An 18801-nucleotide genomic window follows, 5' to 3' on the forward strand; every position below is an offset into this window, starting at 1 on the left:
AATATGTTGTCAATCTTCTCAACAGATAAAAACTAGACTAAAATGTTAGGAAGTGACTAGTGGAACTAAAAGATATAAGTTATGCTTGGTTTCAAACTGAAAATAGCAGACCTACAAGCTCATAGCGCGGCACTCGGTGCCGCGCTATGAGCTTGTAGATCTGCTATTTTTTTATTAAATCATGATAATGTGTCGCAAATCTTTGAATAATATTGTTTCTCTTTTTTTTCATCAGAAAACTGTTAGGATTTAGAAGACATTTAGTAGAATCTGGTCTCAGGTCTTAATGGGTTAAATTAGATTATTAACCCCTTCAAGCCCCTATACACTTCATCATACGACACATAGGAAATAAATAGCTGATCTACAAGCTCACAGAGCAGGCTGAGAAGAAAAACTATACAATAATGAAGCAACGATTCTGATCTGATGACACGAGAGACAAAACAACAGTGTGATCTAGTTGAGCTCACACAACAACTCAGCAGTGGATCCATAACCATAAAGCTCAAATCCAACATGGAGGTTGTGTGTGAACGTGGTGTGGACTGTGTGAAGGACCGTCATGGTGTCGTCAGACACACCGTAGAAGGACAGAGTACCTGCACTGTGGTCCAGGTACACTCCTACTCTGGAGGACACACGGCCTGGGATGGGAGTCTGAATGCCTCTGTGTATGAAAGTATAACCTTGTTCTGTACACTCTAAAGACCACGATTTATCATTGGATCCAAATGCACATTCATAACGAGACCCTGTTCTGCTGATATCTGTATGTGAGACTGCTATAACACAGACTCCACTCCACTCTACCTCAGAGTACCAGCGTCCACTCAGAGCCTCTCTACTCAGAACCTGACGCCGTCCAGTGAACCTCTCTGGGTGATCAGGATGTGATTGATTGTCCATCATTGTTACTTTTCTGTTCCCTTTAGACAGAGACAGGAAGTGATGAGCTGTGTTTGGATCCAGTGTGATCGGACGTGAATACTGTAAGAACTCAGCTCTGGTCTTGGGTTCTGCTGGTGTTGACAGTGAAACCAGTGGCGGATTTACCAATCTGGGGGCTCCCAGCAAAGCTGAGGCGGGGGGGCGGAGGGTGGGCCGTGGAGGGTGGGCCTCGGGGCTCTGCGCAACTGCGTGGTCTGCGTCGTGCAATAAACTGTCCCTGAGTGAAACATCCACCCTGTTCACTGCCTCTGAGACGTTTGTCCCTTCCTCTGTGAGAATGTCCTCCAGTCTGTCCCTCATCTTGGACACGGCCACAGTCACATCTTCAAAGTGTCTCAGAGGACGGACATGGCTGCTGGCTGGGTGTGTAGATTCACTGGTGGTTGAGAGGGAGGAGGTGTAACGCTGTAGAAAACGGATGTGATCCTCTGTGAGTGAGAGCTGCTCCAGCTCAGCATGTCTCCTCCTCAGTTCAGTGACCTCCTGCCCCGCACGCCTCCTCAGTTCTTCAGCACGACTCACTTGACGTTCCTGCTGGTCTCGGATCAGCTGCCTCACCTCAGATCGTCTTCTCTCCATGGAAGAGATGAGCTCAGTAAAGATGGCGTCGCTGTCCTCCACTGCTCTGTCGGCACGGTGCTTGATGGACTCCACCTCCTGGTGAAGCCCCTTCACGTCTTTCTCTCTCTCCTGGATTCTCTGCTGGATGTTCTGCTGACTCTTATCGACCTCTTTCTGTCTCTCGGCCCGTTCTGCTGCGGCCGAGGTCGTATCGTGACCTTTGTGTTCGTCCACGGAGCACAGATAACAGATACACTGCTGATCGGTGCGACAGAAAAGCTTCCTCACCTCGTTGTGACGAGAGCAGATGTTCTCCTGAAGCTCTCCGGAGGCTTGGACCAGCTGGTGTCTCTTAAAGGCAGGAGACTGATAGTGAGGCTGGAGGTGAGTGTCACAGTAAGAGACCAGACACTGAAGACAAGTCTTCACAGCTTTCAGTCTCCTCCCAGTGCAGACATCACAGGCCACATCTCCAGGTCCAGCGTAGCAGTGATCAGGAGGAGCAGCTTGGAGTCCTGTTGATAGATTGATACAGCCTTTATTTATCAATATGATACAAATATATATATTTCATTTGTCTATGTGCCTGTACCCTCATATTAATACAAAAAAAGTAAATTATTATTATTACTGTGTAGCCATCATAGCTACACAGAGCACAGAGCAACGGTGTCAAAAGGATGCAGGTTAGAGACATGTCCTCAGTGAGGATGCAGTGGAGAGACATGTCCTCAGTGAGGATGCAGTGGAGAGACATGTCCTCAGTGAGGATGCAGTGGAGAGACATGTCCTCAGTGAGGATGCAGTGGAGAGACATGTCCTCAGTGAGGATGCAGTGGAGAGACATGTCCTCAGTGAGGATGCAGTGGAGAGACATGTCCTCAGTGAGGATGCAGTGGAGAGACATGTCCTCAGTGAGGATGCAGTGGAGAGACATATCCTCAGTGAGGATGCAGGGGAGAGACATGCAGAGACATGCAGGAGGACAGAGACAGGAGGACAGGAGGACAGAGACAGGAGGACAGAGACAGGAGGACAGGAGGACAGAGACATGAGGACAGAGACAGGAGGACAGAGACAGGAGGACAGAGACAGGAGGACAGGAGGACAGAGACAGGAGGACAGGAGGACAGAGACAGGAGGACAGAGACAGGAGGACAGGAGGACAGAGACAGGAGGACAGAGACAGGAGGACAGGAGGACAGAGACAGGAGGACAGAGACAGAGACAGGAGGACAGGAGGACAGGAGGACAGAGACAGAGACAGAGACAGAGACAGGAGGACAGAGACAGGAGGACAGAGACAGAGACAGAGACAGGAGGACAGAGACAGGAGGACAGGAGGACAGAGACAGAGACAGGAGGACAGGAGGACAGAGACAGGAGGACAGGAGGACAGAGACAGGAGGACAGAGACAGGAGGACAGAGACAGGAGGACAGGAGGACAGAGACAGGAGGACAGGAGGACAGAGACAGGAGGACAGAGACAGGAGGACAGAGACAGGAGGACAGAGACAGGAGGATAGGAGGACAGAGACAGGAGGACAGGAGGACAGAGACAGGAGGACAGAGACAGGAGGACAGAGACAGGAGGACAGGAGGACAGAGACAGGAGGACAGAGACAGGAGGACAGAGACAGGAGGACAGGAGGACAGATACAGGAGGACAGGAGGACAGAGACAGGAGGACAGGAGGACAGAGACAGGAGGACAGAGACAGAGACATGCAGAGCTGGACATTAACTAAGTACATTTACTAAAGTACTGTAAATGTACTTAAGTACTGTACTTAACTACCATTTTGAGGTATTTGTACTTTACTTGAGTAATTCCAATTGCCAATACTTTTACTTCGGCTGCACTACATCTCAGAGACATTTACTACATTTAATTTGATAACTTTAGTTACTATTAGTGGTGCACGATTACGTAATTATGACCGATATCCGATCTCCGATTATTTGCAGGGTCATATCTGCCGATACCGATTGTGACCGATTCCGATATTATACAGAGGACCGCAATGGAAACAAGCCTATAGGCTCTATAGGGGCTTATTGGCCCAAAGCCTGTTGATAAAGTATTCAATCAATCAATAAACAGCCTATACTCTAGTCTAAGTGTCTGTTTTCACAACTGAATGAGACGAGAACACAAATTAAATGTAGAATTATTTTTTAATTATTTTTGCCGGTGAAAAACGATGAACCCATTTTGGGGGTTGTGTTTTAAACATTATGTTATAATTTAGCTATTGAAAAATAGCAGATCTACAAGCTCGTAGCGCGCCACCGAGTGGCGCGCTACGAGCTTGTAGATCTGCTATTTTTGAAAGATCGTGAAAATATTTATTTCAGAAAACTGGAGGATTTAGAAGAATTAATTTCGAGGTCAGGCCAGAGACAGGAGGACAGAGACAGGAGGACAGAGACAGGAGGACAGGAGGACAGAGACAGGAGGACAGAGACAGGAGGACAGAGACAGGAGGACAGAGACAGGAGGACAGAGACAGGAGGACAGGAGGACAGAGACAGGAGGACAGGAGGACAGAGACAGGAGGACAGAGACAGGAGGACAGGAGGACAGAGACAGGAGGACAGGAGGACAGAGACAGGAGGATAGGAGGACAGAGACAGGAGGACAGAGACAGGAGGACAGAGACAGGAGGACAGAGACAGGAGGACAGGAGGACAGAGACAGGAGGACAGGAGGACAGAGACAGGAGGACAGAGACAGGAGGACAGGAGGACAGAGACAGGAGGACAGGAGGACAGAGACAGGAGGATAGGAGGACAGAGACAGGAGGACAGAGACAGGAGGACAGAGACAGGAGGACAGGAGGACAGAGACAGGAGGACAGGAGGACAGGAGGACAGAGACAGGAGGATAGGAGGACAGGAGGACAGAGACAGGAGGATAGGAGGACAGAGACAAGAGGACAGGAGGACAGGAGGACAGATACAGGAGGACAGGAGGACAGATACAGGAGGACAGGAGGACAGAGACAGGAGGACAGGAGGACAGGAGGACAGAGACAGGAGGATAGGAGGACAGAGACAAGAGGACAGGAGGACAGGAGGACAGATACAGGAGGACAGATACAGGAGGACAGGAGGACAGAGACAGGAGGACAGAGACAGGAGGACAGAGACAGGAGGACAGGACGACAGAGACAGGAGGACAGGAGGACAGAGACAGGAGGACAGGACGACAGAGACAGGAGGACAGAGACAGGAGGACAGGAGGACAGAGACAGGAGGACAGAGACAGGAGGACAGAGACATGAGGACAGAGACAGGAGGATAGGAGGACAGAGACAGGAGGACAGGAGGACAGAGACAGGAGGATAGGAGGACAGAGACAGGAGGACAGAGACAGGAGGACAGAGACAGGAGGACAGAGACAGGAGGACAGGAGGACAGAGACAGGAGGACAGAGACAGGAGGACAGGAGGACAGGAGGACAGAGACAGGAGGACAGAGACAGGAGGACAGGAGGACAGAGACAGGAGGACAGGAGGACAGAGACAGGAGGATAGGAGGACAGAGACAAGAGGACAGAGACAGGAGGACAGCGACAGGAGGACAGAGACAGGAGGACAGGAGGACAGGAGGACAGAGACAGGAGGACAGGAGGACAGAGACAGGAGGACAGAGACAGGAGGACAGGAGGACAGAGACAGGAGGACAGAGACAGGAGGACAGAGACAGGAGGACAGGAGGACAGAGACAGGAGGACAGAGACAGGAGGACAGGAGGACAGAGACAGGAGGACAGGAGGACAGAGACAGGAGGACAGGAGGACAGAGACAGGAGGATAGGAGGACAGAGACAGGAGGACAGAGACAGAGACAGGAGGACAGAGACATGAGGACAGAGACAGGAGGATAGGAGGACAGAGACAGGAGGACAGAGACAGGAGGACAGGAGGACAGAGACAGAGACAGGAGGACAGAGACAGGAGGACAGAGACAGGAGGACAGGAGGACAGGAGGACAGAGACAGAGACAGGAGGACAGAGACAGGAGGACAGAGACAGGAGGACAGGAGGACAGAGACAGGAGGACAGAGACAGGAGGACAGAGACAGGAGGACAGAGACAGGAGGACAGGAGGACAGAGACAGGAGGACAGAGACATGAGGACAGAGACAGGAGGACAGAGACAGGAGGACAGAGACAGGAGGACAGAGACAGAGACAGGAGGACAGAGACAGGAGGACAGGAGGACAAAGACAGAGACAGAGACAGAGACAGGAGGACAGGAGGACAGAGACAGGAGGACAGGAGGACAGAGACAGGAGGACAGGAGGACAGAGACAGAGACAGAGACATGCAGAGCTGGACATTAACTAAGTACATTTACTAAAGTACTGTAAATGTACTTAAGTACTGTACTTAAGTACCATTTTGAGGTATTTGTACTTTACTTGAGTAATTCCAATTGCCAATACTTTAACTTCGGCTGCACTACATCTCAGAGACATTTACTACATTTAATTTGATAACTTTAGTTACTATTAGTGGTGCACGATTACGTAATTATGACCGATATCCGATCTCCGATTATTTGCAGGGTCATATCTGCCGATACCGATTGTGACCGATTCCGATATTATACAGAGGACCGCAATGGAAACAAGCCTATAGGCTCTATAGGGGCTTATTGGCCCAAAGCCTGTTGATAAAGTATTCAATCAATCAATAAACAGCCTATACTCTAGTCTAAGTGTCTGTTTTCACAACTGAATGAGACGAGAACACAAATTAAATGTAGAATTATTTTTTAATTATTTTTGCCGGTGAAAAACGATGAACCCATTTTGGGGGTTGTGTTTTAAACATTATGTTATAATTTAGCTATTGAAAAATAGCAGATCTACAAGCTCGTAGCGCGCCACCGAGTGGCGCGCTACGAGCTTGTAGATCTGCTATTTTTGAAAGATCGTGAAAATATTTATTTCAGAAAACTGGAGGATTTAGAAGAATTAATTTCGAGGTCAGGCCAGAGACAGGAGGACAGAGACAGGAGGACAGAGACAGGAGGACAGGAGGACAGAGACAGGAGGACAGAGACAGGAGGACAGAGACAGGAGGACAGAGACAGGAGGACAGAGACAGGAGGACAGGAGGACAGAGACAGGAGGACAGGAGGACAGAGACAGGAGGACAGAGACAGGAGGACAGGAGGACAGAGACAGGAGGACAGGAGGACAGAGACAGGAGGATAGGAGGACAGAGACAGGAGGACAGAGACAGGAGGACAGAGACAGGAGGACAGGAGGACAGAGACAGGAGGACAGGAGGACAGGAGGACAGAGACAGGAGGATAGGAGGACAGGAGGACAGAGACAGGAGGATAGGAGGACAGAGACAAGAGGACAGGAGGACAGGAGGACAGATACAGGAGGACAGGAGGACAGATACAGGAGGACAGGAGGACAGAGACAGGAGGACAGGAGGACAGGAGGACAGAGACAGGAGGATAGGAGGACAGAGACAAGAGGACAGGAGGACAGGAGGACAGATACAGGAGGACAGATACAGGAGGACAGGAGGACAGAGACAGGAGGACAGAGACAGGAGGACAGAGACAGGAGGACAGGACGACAGAGACAGGAGGACAGGAGGACAGAGACAGGAGGACAGGACGACAGAGACAGGAGGACAGAGACAGGAGGACAGGAGGACAGAGACAGGAGGACAGAGACAGGAGGACAGAGACATGAGGACAGAGACAGGAGGATAGGAGGACAGAGACAGGAGGACAGGAGGACAGAGACAGGAGGATAGGAGGACAGAGACAGGAGGACAGAGACAGGAGGACAGAGACAGGAGGACAGAGACAGGAGGACAGAGACAGGAGGACAGGAGGACAGAGACAGGAGGACAGAGACAGGAGGACAGGAGGACAGAGACAGGAGGACAGAGACAGGAGGACAGGAGGACAGAGACAGGAGGACAGGAGGACAGAGACAGGAGGATAGGAGGACAGAGACAAGAGGACAGAGACAGGAGGACAGCGACAGGAGGACAGAGACAGGAGGACAGGAGGACAGGAGGACAGAGACAGGAGGACAGGAGGACAGAGACAGGAGGACAGAGACAGGAGGACAGGAGGACAGAGACAGGAGGACAGAGACAGGAGGACAGAGACAGGAGGACAGGAGGACAGAGACAGGAGGACAGAGACAGGAGGACAGGAGGACAGAGACAGGAGGACAGGAGGACAGAGACAGGAGGACAGGAGGACAGAGACAGGAGGATAGGAGGACAGAGACAGGAGGACAGAGACAGAGACAGGAGGACAGAGACATGAGGACAGAGACAGGAGGATAGGAGGACAGAGACAGGAGGACAGAGACAGGAGGACAGGAGGACAGAGACAGAGACAGGAGGACAGAGACAGGAGGACAGAGACAGGAGGACAGGAGGACAGGAGGACAGAGACAGGAGGACAGGAGGACAAAGACAGAGACAGAGACAGAGACAGGAGGACAGGAGGACAGAGACAGGAGGACAGGAGGACAGAGACAGGAGGACAGGAGGACAGAGACAGAGACAGAGACATGCAGAGCTGGACATTAACTAAGTACATTTACTAAAGTACTGTAAATGTACTTAAGTACTGTACTTAAGTACCATTTTGAGGTATTTGTACTTTACTTGAGTAATTCCAATTGCCAATACTTTAACTTCGGCTGCACTACATCTCAGAGACATTTACTACATTTAATTTGATAACTTTAGTTACTATTAGTGGTGCACGATTACGTAATTATGACCGATATCCGATCTCCGATTATTTGCAGGGTCATATCTGCCGATACCGATTGTGACCGATTCCGATATTATACAGAGGACCACAATGGAAACAAGCCTATAGGGGCTTATTGGCCCCTGTTAATAAAGTATTCAATCAATCAATAAACAGCCTATACTATAGTCTGAGTAGTGTCTGTTTTCACAAGAGAACACAAATTAAATGTAGAATTATTTTTTAATTATTTTTGCCGGTGAAAAACGATTAACCCATTTTGGGGGTTGTGTTTTAAACATTATGTTATAATTTAGCTATTGAAAAATAGCAGATCTACAAGCTCGTAGCGCGCCACCGAGTGGCGCGCTACGAGCTTGTAGATCTGCTATTTTTGAAAGATCGTGAAAATATTTATTTCAGAAAACTGGAGGATTTAGAAGATTTTTTTTTAAATTTCGAGGTCAGGCCTGAATGGGTTAAATAATCTGTCTTATTATGAAAGCGTTCCGATACCGATATGGCTTTTTTATGGACGATTCCGATGATGCTGCCGATTAATGGTGCATTTTCTACTTTGTAGATTTTGATTATTATTACAAAACATACATTAACCACATCAGCGCTGTATACAACATACTGTGTATACAATGATTATTATTACCAAACATACATTAACCACATCAGCGCTGTATACAACATACTGTGTATACAATGATTATTATTACCAAACATACATTAACCACATCAGCGCTGTATACAACATACTGTGTATACAATGATTATTATTACCAAACATACATTAACCACATCAGCGCTGTATACAACATACTGTGTATACAATGCGTGGCGATGAGACACATTGTGAGCTTGTAGATCTGCTCATTGATGAGACGCAGTGTGAGCTTGTAGATCTGCTCATTGTGAGCTTGTAGATCTGCTCATTGATGAGACGCATTGTGAGCTTGTAGATCTGCTCATTGATGAGACGCATTGTGAGCTTGTAGATCTGCTCATTGATGAGACGCATTGTGAGCTTGTAGATCTGCTCATTGTGAGCTTGTAGATCTGCTCATTGATGAGACGCATTGTGAGCTTGTAGATCTGCTCATTGTGAGCTTGTAGATCTGCTCATTGATGAGACGCATTGTGAGCTTGTAGATCTGCTCATTGTGAGCTTGTAGATCTGCTCATTGATGAGACGCATTGTGAGCTTGTAGATCTGCTCATTGATGAGACGCATTGTGAGCTTGTAGATCTGCTCATTGTGAGCTTGTAGATCTGCTCATTGATGAGACGCATTGTGAGCTTGTAGATCTGCTCATTGTGAGCTTGTAGATCTGCTCATTGATGAGACGCATTGTGAGCTTGTAGATCTGCTCATTGTGAGCTTGTAGATCTGCTCATTGATGAGACGCATTGTGAGCTTGTAGATCTGCTCATTTCAACAAAAATTTTTTTTATACATTTGAAAACTTGAACTGGTACATTCTGTATAATGTCAACTTTTGGGCTTTGGGCTAGCCCCTCCCACACCCTGTGGGCTAGCCCCTCCCTCACGCTGTGGGCTAGCCCCTCCCTCACGCTGTGGGCTAGCCCCTCCCTCACGCTGCTAGCCCCTCCCTCACGCTGTGGGCTAGCCCCTCCCTCACCCTGTGGGCTAGCCCCTCCCTCACTCTGTGGGTTAGCCCCTCCCTCACGCTGTGGGCTAGCCCCTCCCGCATGCATCACAATTATTTTTGCATAATCGTGCAACTTTTCAAAAATAGCAGAAATAAATAGCAGATCTACAAGCTCACAACACGCTATTTTGTACATTTCTTTGGGAAAGAAAAAATATACAAATATGAATCATGATTAAATGTGTCAGAGATTTCTTTGTATATTTAAGTTATTTGTCATATTTCTGTGCAATTTGTGATTACGAAGTCTAAAAGTAAAATACAAATTGTAATGTTCAAAGTTCAATAAAAATAAAACAATTGGATGCCACAGACTAAAAACAGTCCACACTATGTGTCCATAATGTATAAATGATAGATAAGGGTTCAGGACAACGAGGCCTTTTCGTGGAGGGGTCAGAATACAATTTGGACTTAGACAGTTTTTTGTCTGTGGTACTCAATTAACCGTCAACTTAAATGTGTAATGGTGACAGCCGTACACGTGGTGTGGTTATTGTTTAGTTAAATTAGTAATGGTGACAGCCGTACATGTGGTGTGGTTATTGTTTAGTTAAATTAGTCATGGTAACAGCCGTACACGTGGTGTGTTTATTGTTTAGTTCTGGGTAAAGTCCAGACCTTCTGGGACACAGTGATAATTCACATGTCATATCTCCTGTTTTCTACTCCATATAGTTGACATGGCTGGCATTGGGACTCCATATATGGACATGACACTTTATCATACAGTCCTGATTGGCCAACGTTATTGGAGTAGAGAGAGAGAGAGAGAGAGAGAGAGAGAGAGAGAGAGAGAGAGAGAGAGAAGCCAATGAGGGAGCCGAAAACAGCACTGGTCATGTGACCCATGCAGCGCTCGAGACAAAGAAGTAAATGTACTTAGTTACTTTCCACCACTGTACATTTTTGTCGACGTTTCATGTCTTTATGGGTTCAGTAAATGTATATCTGACAGACAGGGAGCTGTTTTTACAAGAGAACTTAAAGGTGTAGTGAAATGAAAAATACGTTTTTCACACTTTTAGACCATCTCCGTTGTCATCATATGAGCATACCTAACAATGCATGCCAAAAAAATGGGAAAATTCTCATTTTTTTGTGTTTTTATATCAAAAGTCCATAAAAATATTTTTTTTATTACTTCCTGAAAACGAAAACGTGCTGCGTGATGACGTGTCGAGGCCAACATCGATAAAAGCCAATAAAAATGAAGCTCACCCGTATCCTCTCCATATGTGCGCATCCGTGCAGCACAGCTGCTATTGATTACAGAAATCCTCCGTTCTTATTCCCATTCCAGATAAAATCCAGACAGTGTATTACTCGGTTTCAACTTAATCATCACGCTAAAATATGTATCTGAAAACATTATAGGGTAGAAATAAGCCAAATAACAGTAAACTGGTACAGTTGGCCGTCTATTTGATTTGTAAACAAACACACACCACGCTGCTGCGTATAGCATAGCAACAGTCCCTAGCTACCGTCCCATCACCTGAAGGGATGCGACGCTCTGATTGGTTCAGAAACTTCAGACCGGTGTTTCAACTTGAAACCGTTTGAAACTTCAAAATAAAATGTCCACCATTTCCGTTTCATTACACCTTTAAAGGTCTCACCTGTCTTCTTCAGGCTCTCCACCACCTCAGCCAACATGGTGTTTTTCTTCAGAACAGGTCTTGGGATGAAGGCGTGTCTGCATTGAGGACAGCTGTATCTCCCTCTCTGATCGTCCTGGTTCCAGTATCTCTCGATACACCTCCTGCAGTAGCTGTGTCCACAGGGGACAGTCACTGGATCCTTCAGTAGATCCAGACAGATAGAACAACACAACTGTTCATGATCCACTCCAGCTCCCTGCTGCGCCATTTTAGTACGACTGTCTGACTGTCTGACTGTCTGACTGACTGACTGACTGACTGACTGACTAACAGATTGAGTTCAGGTTGGTTAAATGTCGTCAGAGATAACGTGAGGTGAGAGATCCTTTCTGGTTGGCTCCAGAGAGGTCACATGAGACGAGAGCCCCTTTCTGATTGGTTCATATGGACAAAGCCACGCGGAACCGTGTCCCATGTAATTTATTGGGCTGATAAGAAAAGGCTTGGCAGGAATCTGCTGACTCTCTGCTGAGGTTCAAGGTTCAACTTTAATACCTTGAGTACAGCACGTACATGAGATTAAATCATTATGATTCAACCTTATATTGAGCTTGTGTTCAGGTACATTTTTATTGTTGTGACCGCCCAGGTCGCATGTACTATGAAAACATCCATTTCCCGTCAGTCAGTCACTAATTATACTAATAATTATAGCCACTATAGTTCCACACTCACTCCAGGTGGCCACTATAGTTCCACACTCACTCCAGAGGGCCACTATAGTTCCACACTCACTCCAGAGGGCCACTATAGTTCCACACTCACTCTAGAGGGCCACTATAGTTCCACACTCACTCCAGAGGGGCCACTATAGTTCCACACTCACTCCAGAGGGCCACTATAGTTCCACACTCACTCTAGAGGGCCACTATAGTTCCACACTCACTCCAGGGGGCCACTATAGTTCCACACTCACTCCAGAGGGCCACTATAGTTCCACACTCACTCCAGAGGGCCACTATAGTTCCACACTCACTCCAGAGGGCCACTATAGTTCCACACTCACTCCAGAGGGCCACTATAGTTCCACACTCACTCCAGAGGGCCACTATAGTTCCACACTCACTCTAGAGGGCCACTATAGTTCCACACTCACTCCAGGGGGCCACTATAGTTCCACACTCACTCCAGAGGGCCACTATAGTTCCACACTCACTCCAGAGGGCCACTATAGTTCCACACTCACTCCAGAGGGCCACTATAGTTCCACACTCACTCCAGAGGGCCACTATAGTTCCACACTCACTCCAGAGGGCCACTATAGTTCCACACTCACTCCAGAGGGCCACTATAGTTCCACACTCACTCCAGGGGACCACTATAGTTCCACACTCACTCCAGAGGACCACTATAGTTCCACACTCACTCCAGAGGACCACTATAGTTCCACACTCACTCCAGAGGACCACTATAGTTCCACACTCACTCCAGGGGGCCACTATAGTTCCACACTCACTCCAGGTGGCCACTATAGTTCCACACACTCCAGAGGGCCACTATAGTTCCACACTCACTCCAGAGGGGCCACTATAGTTCCACACTCACTCCAGAGGGCCACTATAGTTCCACACTCACTCCAGAGGGCCACTATAGTTCCACACTCACTCCAGGTGGCCACTATAGTTCCACACTCACTCCAGAGGGCCACTATAGTTCCACACTCACTCCAGAGGGCCACTATAGTTCCACACTCACTCCAGAGGGCCACTATAGTTCCACACTCACTCCAGAGGGCCACTATAGTTCCACACTCACTCCAGGTGGCCACTATAGTTCCACACTCACTCCAGAGGGCCACTATAGTTCCACACTCACTCCAGAGGGCCACTATAGTTCCACACTCACTCCAGAGGGCCACTATAGTTCCACACTCACTCCAGAGGGCCACTATAGTTCCACACTCACTCCAGAGGGCCACTATAGTTCCACACTCACTCCAGAGGGCCACTATAGTTCCACACTCACTCCAGAGGGCCACTATAGTTCCACACTCACTCCAGAGGGCCAATATAGTTCCACACTCACTCCAGAGGGCCACTATAGTTCCACACTCACTCCAGGTGGCCACTATAGTTCCACACTCACTCCAGAGGGCCACTATAGTTCCACACTCACTCCAGAGGGCCACTATACAGTTCCACACTCACTCCAGAGGGCCACTATAGTTCCACACTCACTCCAGAGGGCCACTATAGTTCCACACTCACTCCAGAGGGCCACTATAGTTCCACACTCACTCCAGAGGGCCACTATAGTTCCACACTCACTCCAGAGGGCCACTATAGTTCCACACTCACTCCAGAGGGCCACTATAGTTCCACACTCACTCCAGAGGGCCACTATAGTTCCACACTCACTCCAGAGGGCCACTATAGTTCCACACTCACCCCAGAGGGCCACTATAGTTCCACACTCACTCCAGAGGGCCACTATAGTTCCACACTCACTCCAGAGGGCCACTATAGTTCCACACTCACTCCAGAGGGCCACTATAGTTCCACACTCACCCCAGAGGGCCACTATAGTTCCACACTCACTCCAGAAGGCCACTATAGTTCCACACTCACTCCAGAGGGGCCACTATAGTTCCACACTCACCCCAGAGGGCCACTATAGTTCCACACTCACTCCAGAGGGGCCACTATAGTTCCACACTCACTCCAGAGGGGCCACTATAGTTCCACACTCACTCCAGAGTGGCCACTATAGTTCCACACTCACTCCAGAGGGCCACTATAGTTCCACACTCACTCCAGAGGGCCACTATAGTTCCACACTCACTCCAGAAGGCCACTATAGTTCCACACTCACTCCAGAAGGCCACTATAGTTCCACACTCACTCCAGAAGGCCACTATAGTTCCACACTCACTCCAGAGGGCCACTATAGTTCCACACTCACTCCAGAGGGCCACTATAGTTCCACACTCACTCCAGAGGGCCACTATAGTTCCACTCTCACTCCAGAAGGCCACTATAGTTCCACACTCACTCCAGAGGGCCACTATAGTTCCACACTCACTCCAGAGGGCCACTATAGTTCCACACTCACTCCAGAGGGCCACTATAGTTCCACACTCACTCCAGAGGGCCACTATAGTTCCACACTCACTCCAGAAGGCCACTATAGTTCCACACTCACTCCAGAGGGCCACTATAGTTCCACACTCACTCCAGAAGGCCACTATAGTTCCACACTCACTCCAGAGGGCCACTATAGTTCCACACTCACTCCAGAAGGCCACTATAGTTCCACACTCACTCCAGAGGGCCACTATAGTTCCACACTCACTCCAGAGGGCCACTATAGTTCCACACTCACTCCAGAGGGCCACTATAGTTCCACACTCACTCCAGGGGGCCACTATAGTTCCACACTCACTCCAGAGGGCCACTATAGTTCCACACTCACTCCAGAGGGCCACTATAGTTCCACACTCACTCCAGAGGGCCACTATAGTTCCACACTCACTCCAGAGGGCCACTATAGTTCCACACTCACTCCAGAGGGCCACTATAGTTCCACACTCACTCCAGAGGGCCACTATAGTTCCACACTCACTCCAGAGGGCCACTATAGTTCCACACTCACTCCAGAGGGCCACTATAGTTCCACACTCACTCCAGAGGGCCACTATAGTTCCACACTCACCCCAGAGGGCCACTATAGTTCCACACTCACTCCAGAGGGCCACTATAGTTCCACACTCACTCCAGAGGGCCACTATAGTTCCACACTCACTCCAGAGGGCCACTATAGTTCCACACTCACCCCAGAGGGCCACTATAGTTCCACACTCACTCCAGAAGGCCACTATAGTTCCACACTCACTCCAGAGGGGCCACTATAGTTCCACACTCACCCCAGAGGGCCACTATAGTTCCACACTCACTCCAGAGGGGCCACTATAGTTCCACACTCACTCCAGAGGGGCCACTATAGTTCCACACTCACTCCAGAGGGGCCACTATAGTTCCACACTCACTCCAGAGGGCCACTATAGTTCCACACTCACTCCAGAGGGCCACTATAGTTCCACACTCACTCCAGAAGGCCACTATAGTTCCACACTCACTCCAGAAGGCCACTATAGTTCCACACTCACTCCAGAAGGCCACTATAGTTCCACACTCACTCCAGAAGGCCACTATAGTTCCACACTCACTCCAGAGGGCCACTATAGTTCCACACTCACTCCAGAGGGCCACTATAGTTCCACTCTCACTCCAGAAGGCCACTATAGTTCCACACTCACTCCAGAGGGCCACTATAGTTCCACACTCACTCCAGAGGGCCACTATAGTTCCACACTCACTCCAGAGGGCCACTATAGTTCCACACTCACTCCAGAGGGCCACTATAGTTCCACACTCACTCCAGAAGGCCACTATAGTTCCACACTCACTCCAGAGGGCCACTATAGTTCCACACTCACTCCAGAGGGCCACTATAGTTCCACACTCACTCCAGAAGGCCACTATAGTTCCACACTCACTCCAGAGGGCCACTATAGTTCCACACTCACTCCAGAAGGCCACTATAGTTCCACACTCACTCCAGAGGGCCACTATAGTTCCACACTCACTCCAGAAGGCCACTATAGTTCCACACTCACTCCAGAGGGCCACTATAGTTCCACACTCACTCCAGAGGGCCACTATAGTTCCACACTCACTCCAGAGGGCCACTATAGTTCCACACTCACTCCAGGGGGCCACTATAGTTCCACACTCACTCCAGAGGGCCACTATAGTTCCACACTCACTCCAGAGGGCCACTATAGTTCCACACTCACTCCAGAGGGCCACTATAGTTCCACACTCACTCCAGAGGGCCACTATAGTTCCACACTCACTCCAGAGGGCCACTATAGTTCCACACTCACTCCAGAGGGCCACTATAGTTCCACACTCACTCCAGAGGGCCACTATAGTTCCACACTCACTCCAGAGGGCCACTATAGTTCCACACTCACTCCAGAGGGCCACTATAGTTCCACACTCACTCCAGAGGGGCCACTATAGTTCCACACTCACTCCAGAGGGCCACTATAGTTCCACACTCACTCCAGAGGGCCACTATAGTTCCACACTCACTCCAGAGGGGCCACTATAGTTCCACACTCACTCCAGAGGGCCACTATAGTTCCACACTCACTCCAGAGGGCCACTATAGTTCCACACTCACTCCAGAGGGCCACTATAGTTCCACACACACTCCAGAGGGCCACTATAGTTCCACACTCACTCCAGGGGGCCACTATAGTTCCACACTCACTCCAGAGGACCACTATAGTTCCACACTCACTCCAGGGGGCCACTATAGTTCCACACTCACTCCAGGGGGCCACTATAGTTCCACACTCACTCCAGAGGGCCACTATAGTTCCACACTCACTCCAGAGGGGCCACTATAGTTCCACACTCACTCCAGAGGGCCACTATAGTTCCACACTCACTCCAGAGGGCCACTATAGTTCCACACTCACTCCAACGGGGCCACTATAGTTCCACACTCACTCCAGAGGGCCACTATAGTTCCACACTCACTCCAGAGGGCCACTATAGTTCCACACTCACTCCAGAGGGCCACTATAGTTCCACACTCACTCCAGAGGGCCACTATAGTTCCACACTCACTCCAGGGGGCCACTATAGTTCCACACTCACTCCAGAGGACCACTATAGTTCCACACTCACTCCAGGGGGCCACTATAGTTCCACACTCACTCCAGGGGGCCACTATAGTTCCACACTCACTCCAGAGGGCCACTATAGTTCCACACTCACTCCAGGGGGCCACTATAGTTCCACACTCACTCCAGAGGGCCACTATAGTTCCACACTCACTCCAGGGGGCCACTATAGTTCCACACTCACTCCAGAGGGCCACTATAGTTCAACACTCACTCCAGGGGGGCCACAGTGCATATTACAGTAGCAAAAATATATTTGAATTGAAAACCTGAATTTCTTTGTTGCTATTTTTGAATTGGAATCCTGAAAAGCTTTTATTGAATTTCAAATGCATTTAGTTATAGTTATGTTAAAGGACCACTTCACCACTTTTCAACCTATATTCATATAATAGGTCCTCACTATATATAATAATCATGATAAAATGGCACAATTTTTGTCTACTCAGTCTGTGTCTCATAGGAGGACTAGAAAGCCTGCAGTTTCTATTAGCTTGTATTCCCCATCGATGATGTCACTGGAGGACGGTTTCTGAACTGCCCACAGCCCTCCTATGAGACACAGGCCCAATCCCAATCCACTCCCTTGCTGACTCAATGAGCCCTCACTGACTTAGCTGCGCGTTCATGTGAAGTCTGCGAGGGCTTGAGGGATGTCCCATTTGAAATCGGTAAGTCAGTGAGGGCTCAGCCCCGCCCCTTTATGTGCCCTTTGCCAAAGTCAGCATCGATGCTGACTTTAGCTGACTTTGGCAAAGAAATTACCCACAGTTCATAGCGTTACCAAGGGGAATGAGGGGGATCCTCCGAACGTCAATCATTTAAGTATGCAAATTAGTTATTTACCGCGGTTAGAATGTCAACAAACACAATAGTGCTTTCTCACTGTTCTCAAAGGGAGACGGAATGGAAAGATAGGCTATATATTTAATAACAATAATAATAATAAGGGAAACATGATGAGAAATGACTAATGAGCAAAGTAAAATAATATGGAAATGCAATTTATGATGAATATTATTATATATGAATATTACAACCCCTATCACACAGGAAAGTGTATTTATGAAACTAATAATAAAACGACATAAATAGACATGATAGACATGTCATGCATGTAGGCACTGGCTGTGAATAAGGACAGGTTTTATAAAGTGATGCAAAGTGTCATGAATGGCGGACTCATCTTCAAAGTGCTGTCCCATTCCTTTCACAACAATTTGGAGCCCTTGCAGCCTCTCACCCTCAAGCACTTATACAGCTGACGTCACTAAAGTCAATGAGGGTTCAGGGCTCAGGGCTTGAGGGAGGCAATTGGGATTGGGCCATCGACTGAGTGGAAAAAAATTGTGCCATTTTATCATGATTATTAGTGAGGACCAATTATATGCAGTGTTGTTCAAGTTACTTTTAAAAAGTAAAGAGTTATAGTTATAGTTACTTATCTAAAAAAGTAACTTTTTTTAGATAAGTTACTTTACTTTACTTTACTT

General features: G+C 48.5%; 1 protein-coding gene across 1 annotated transcript; it reads right to left on the reverse strand.

Moving 5' to 3' along the window:
- Positions 1–324: 324 nt before the first annotated feature.
- On the reverse strand, positions 325–11821 carry LOC306918315 (tripartite motif-containing protein 16-like; the record flags this gene model as incomplete). The annotated part of the gene is made up of 3 exons (XM_079531206.1): positions 325–1022; positions 1164–2027; positions 11572–11821. 3 exons carry the CDS (start codon positions 11819–11821, stop codon positions 460–462), a joined length of 1677 nt encoding a protein of 558 aa, XP_079387332.1. The 3' UTR covers positions 325–459.
- Between the last annotated feature and the right edge of the window lie 6980 nt (positions 11822–18801).

This window comes from Electrona antarctica (genome assembly GCF_951216825.1).
Source record: "Electrona antarctica genome assembly, contig: scaffold_716, whole genome shotgun sequence".
Taxonomy (NCBI): Eukaryota; Metazoa; Chordata; class Actinopteri; order Myctophiformes; family Myctophidae; genus Electrona; species Electrona antarctica.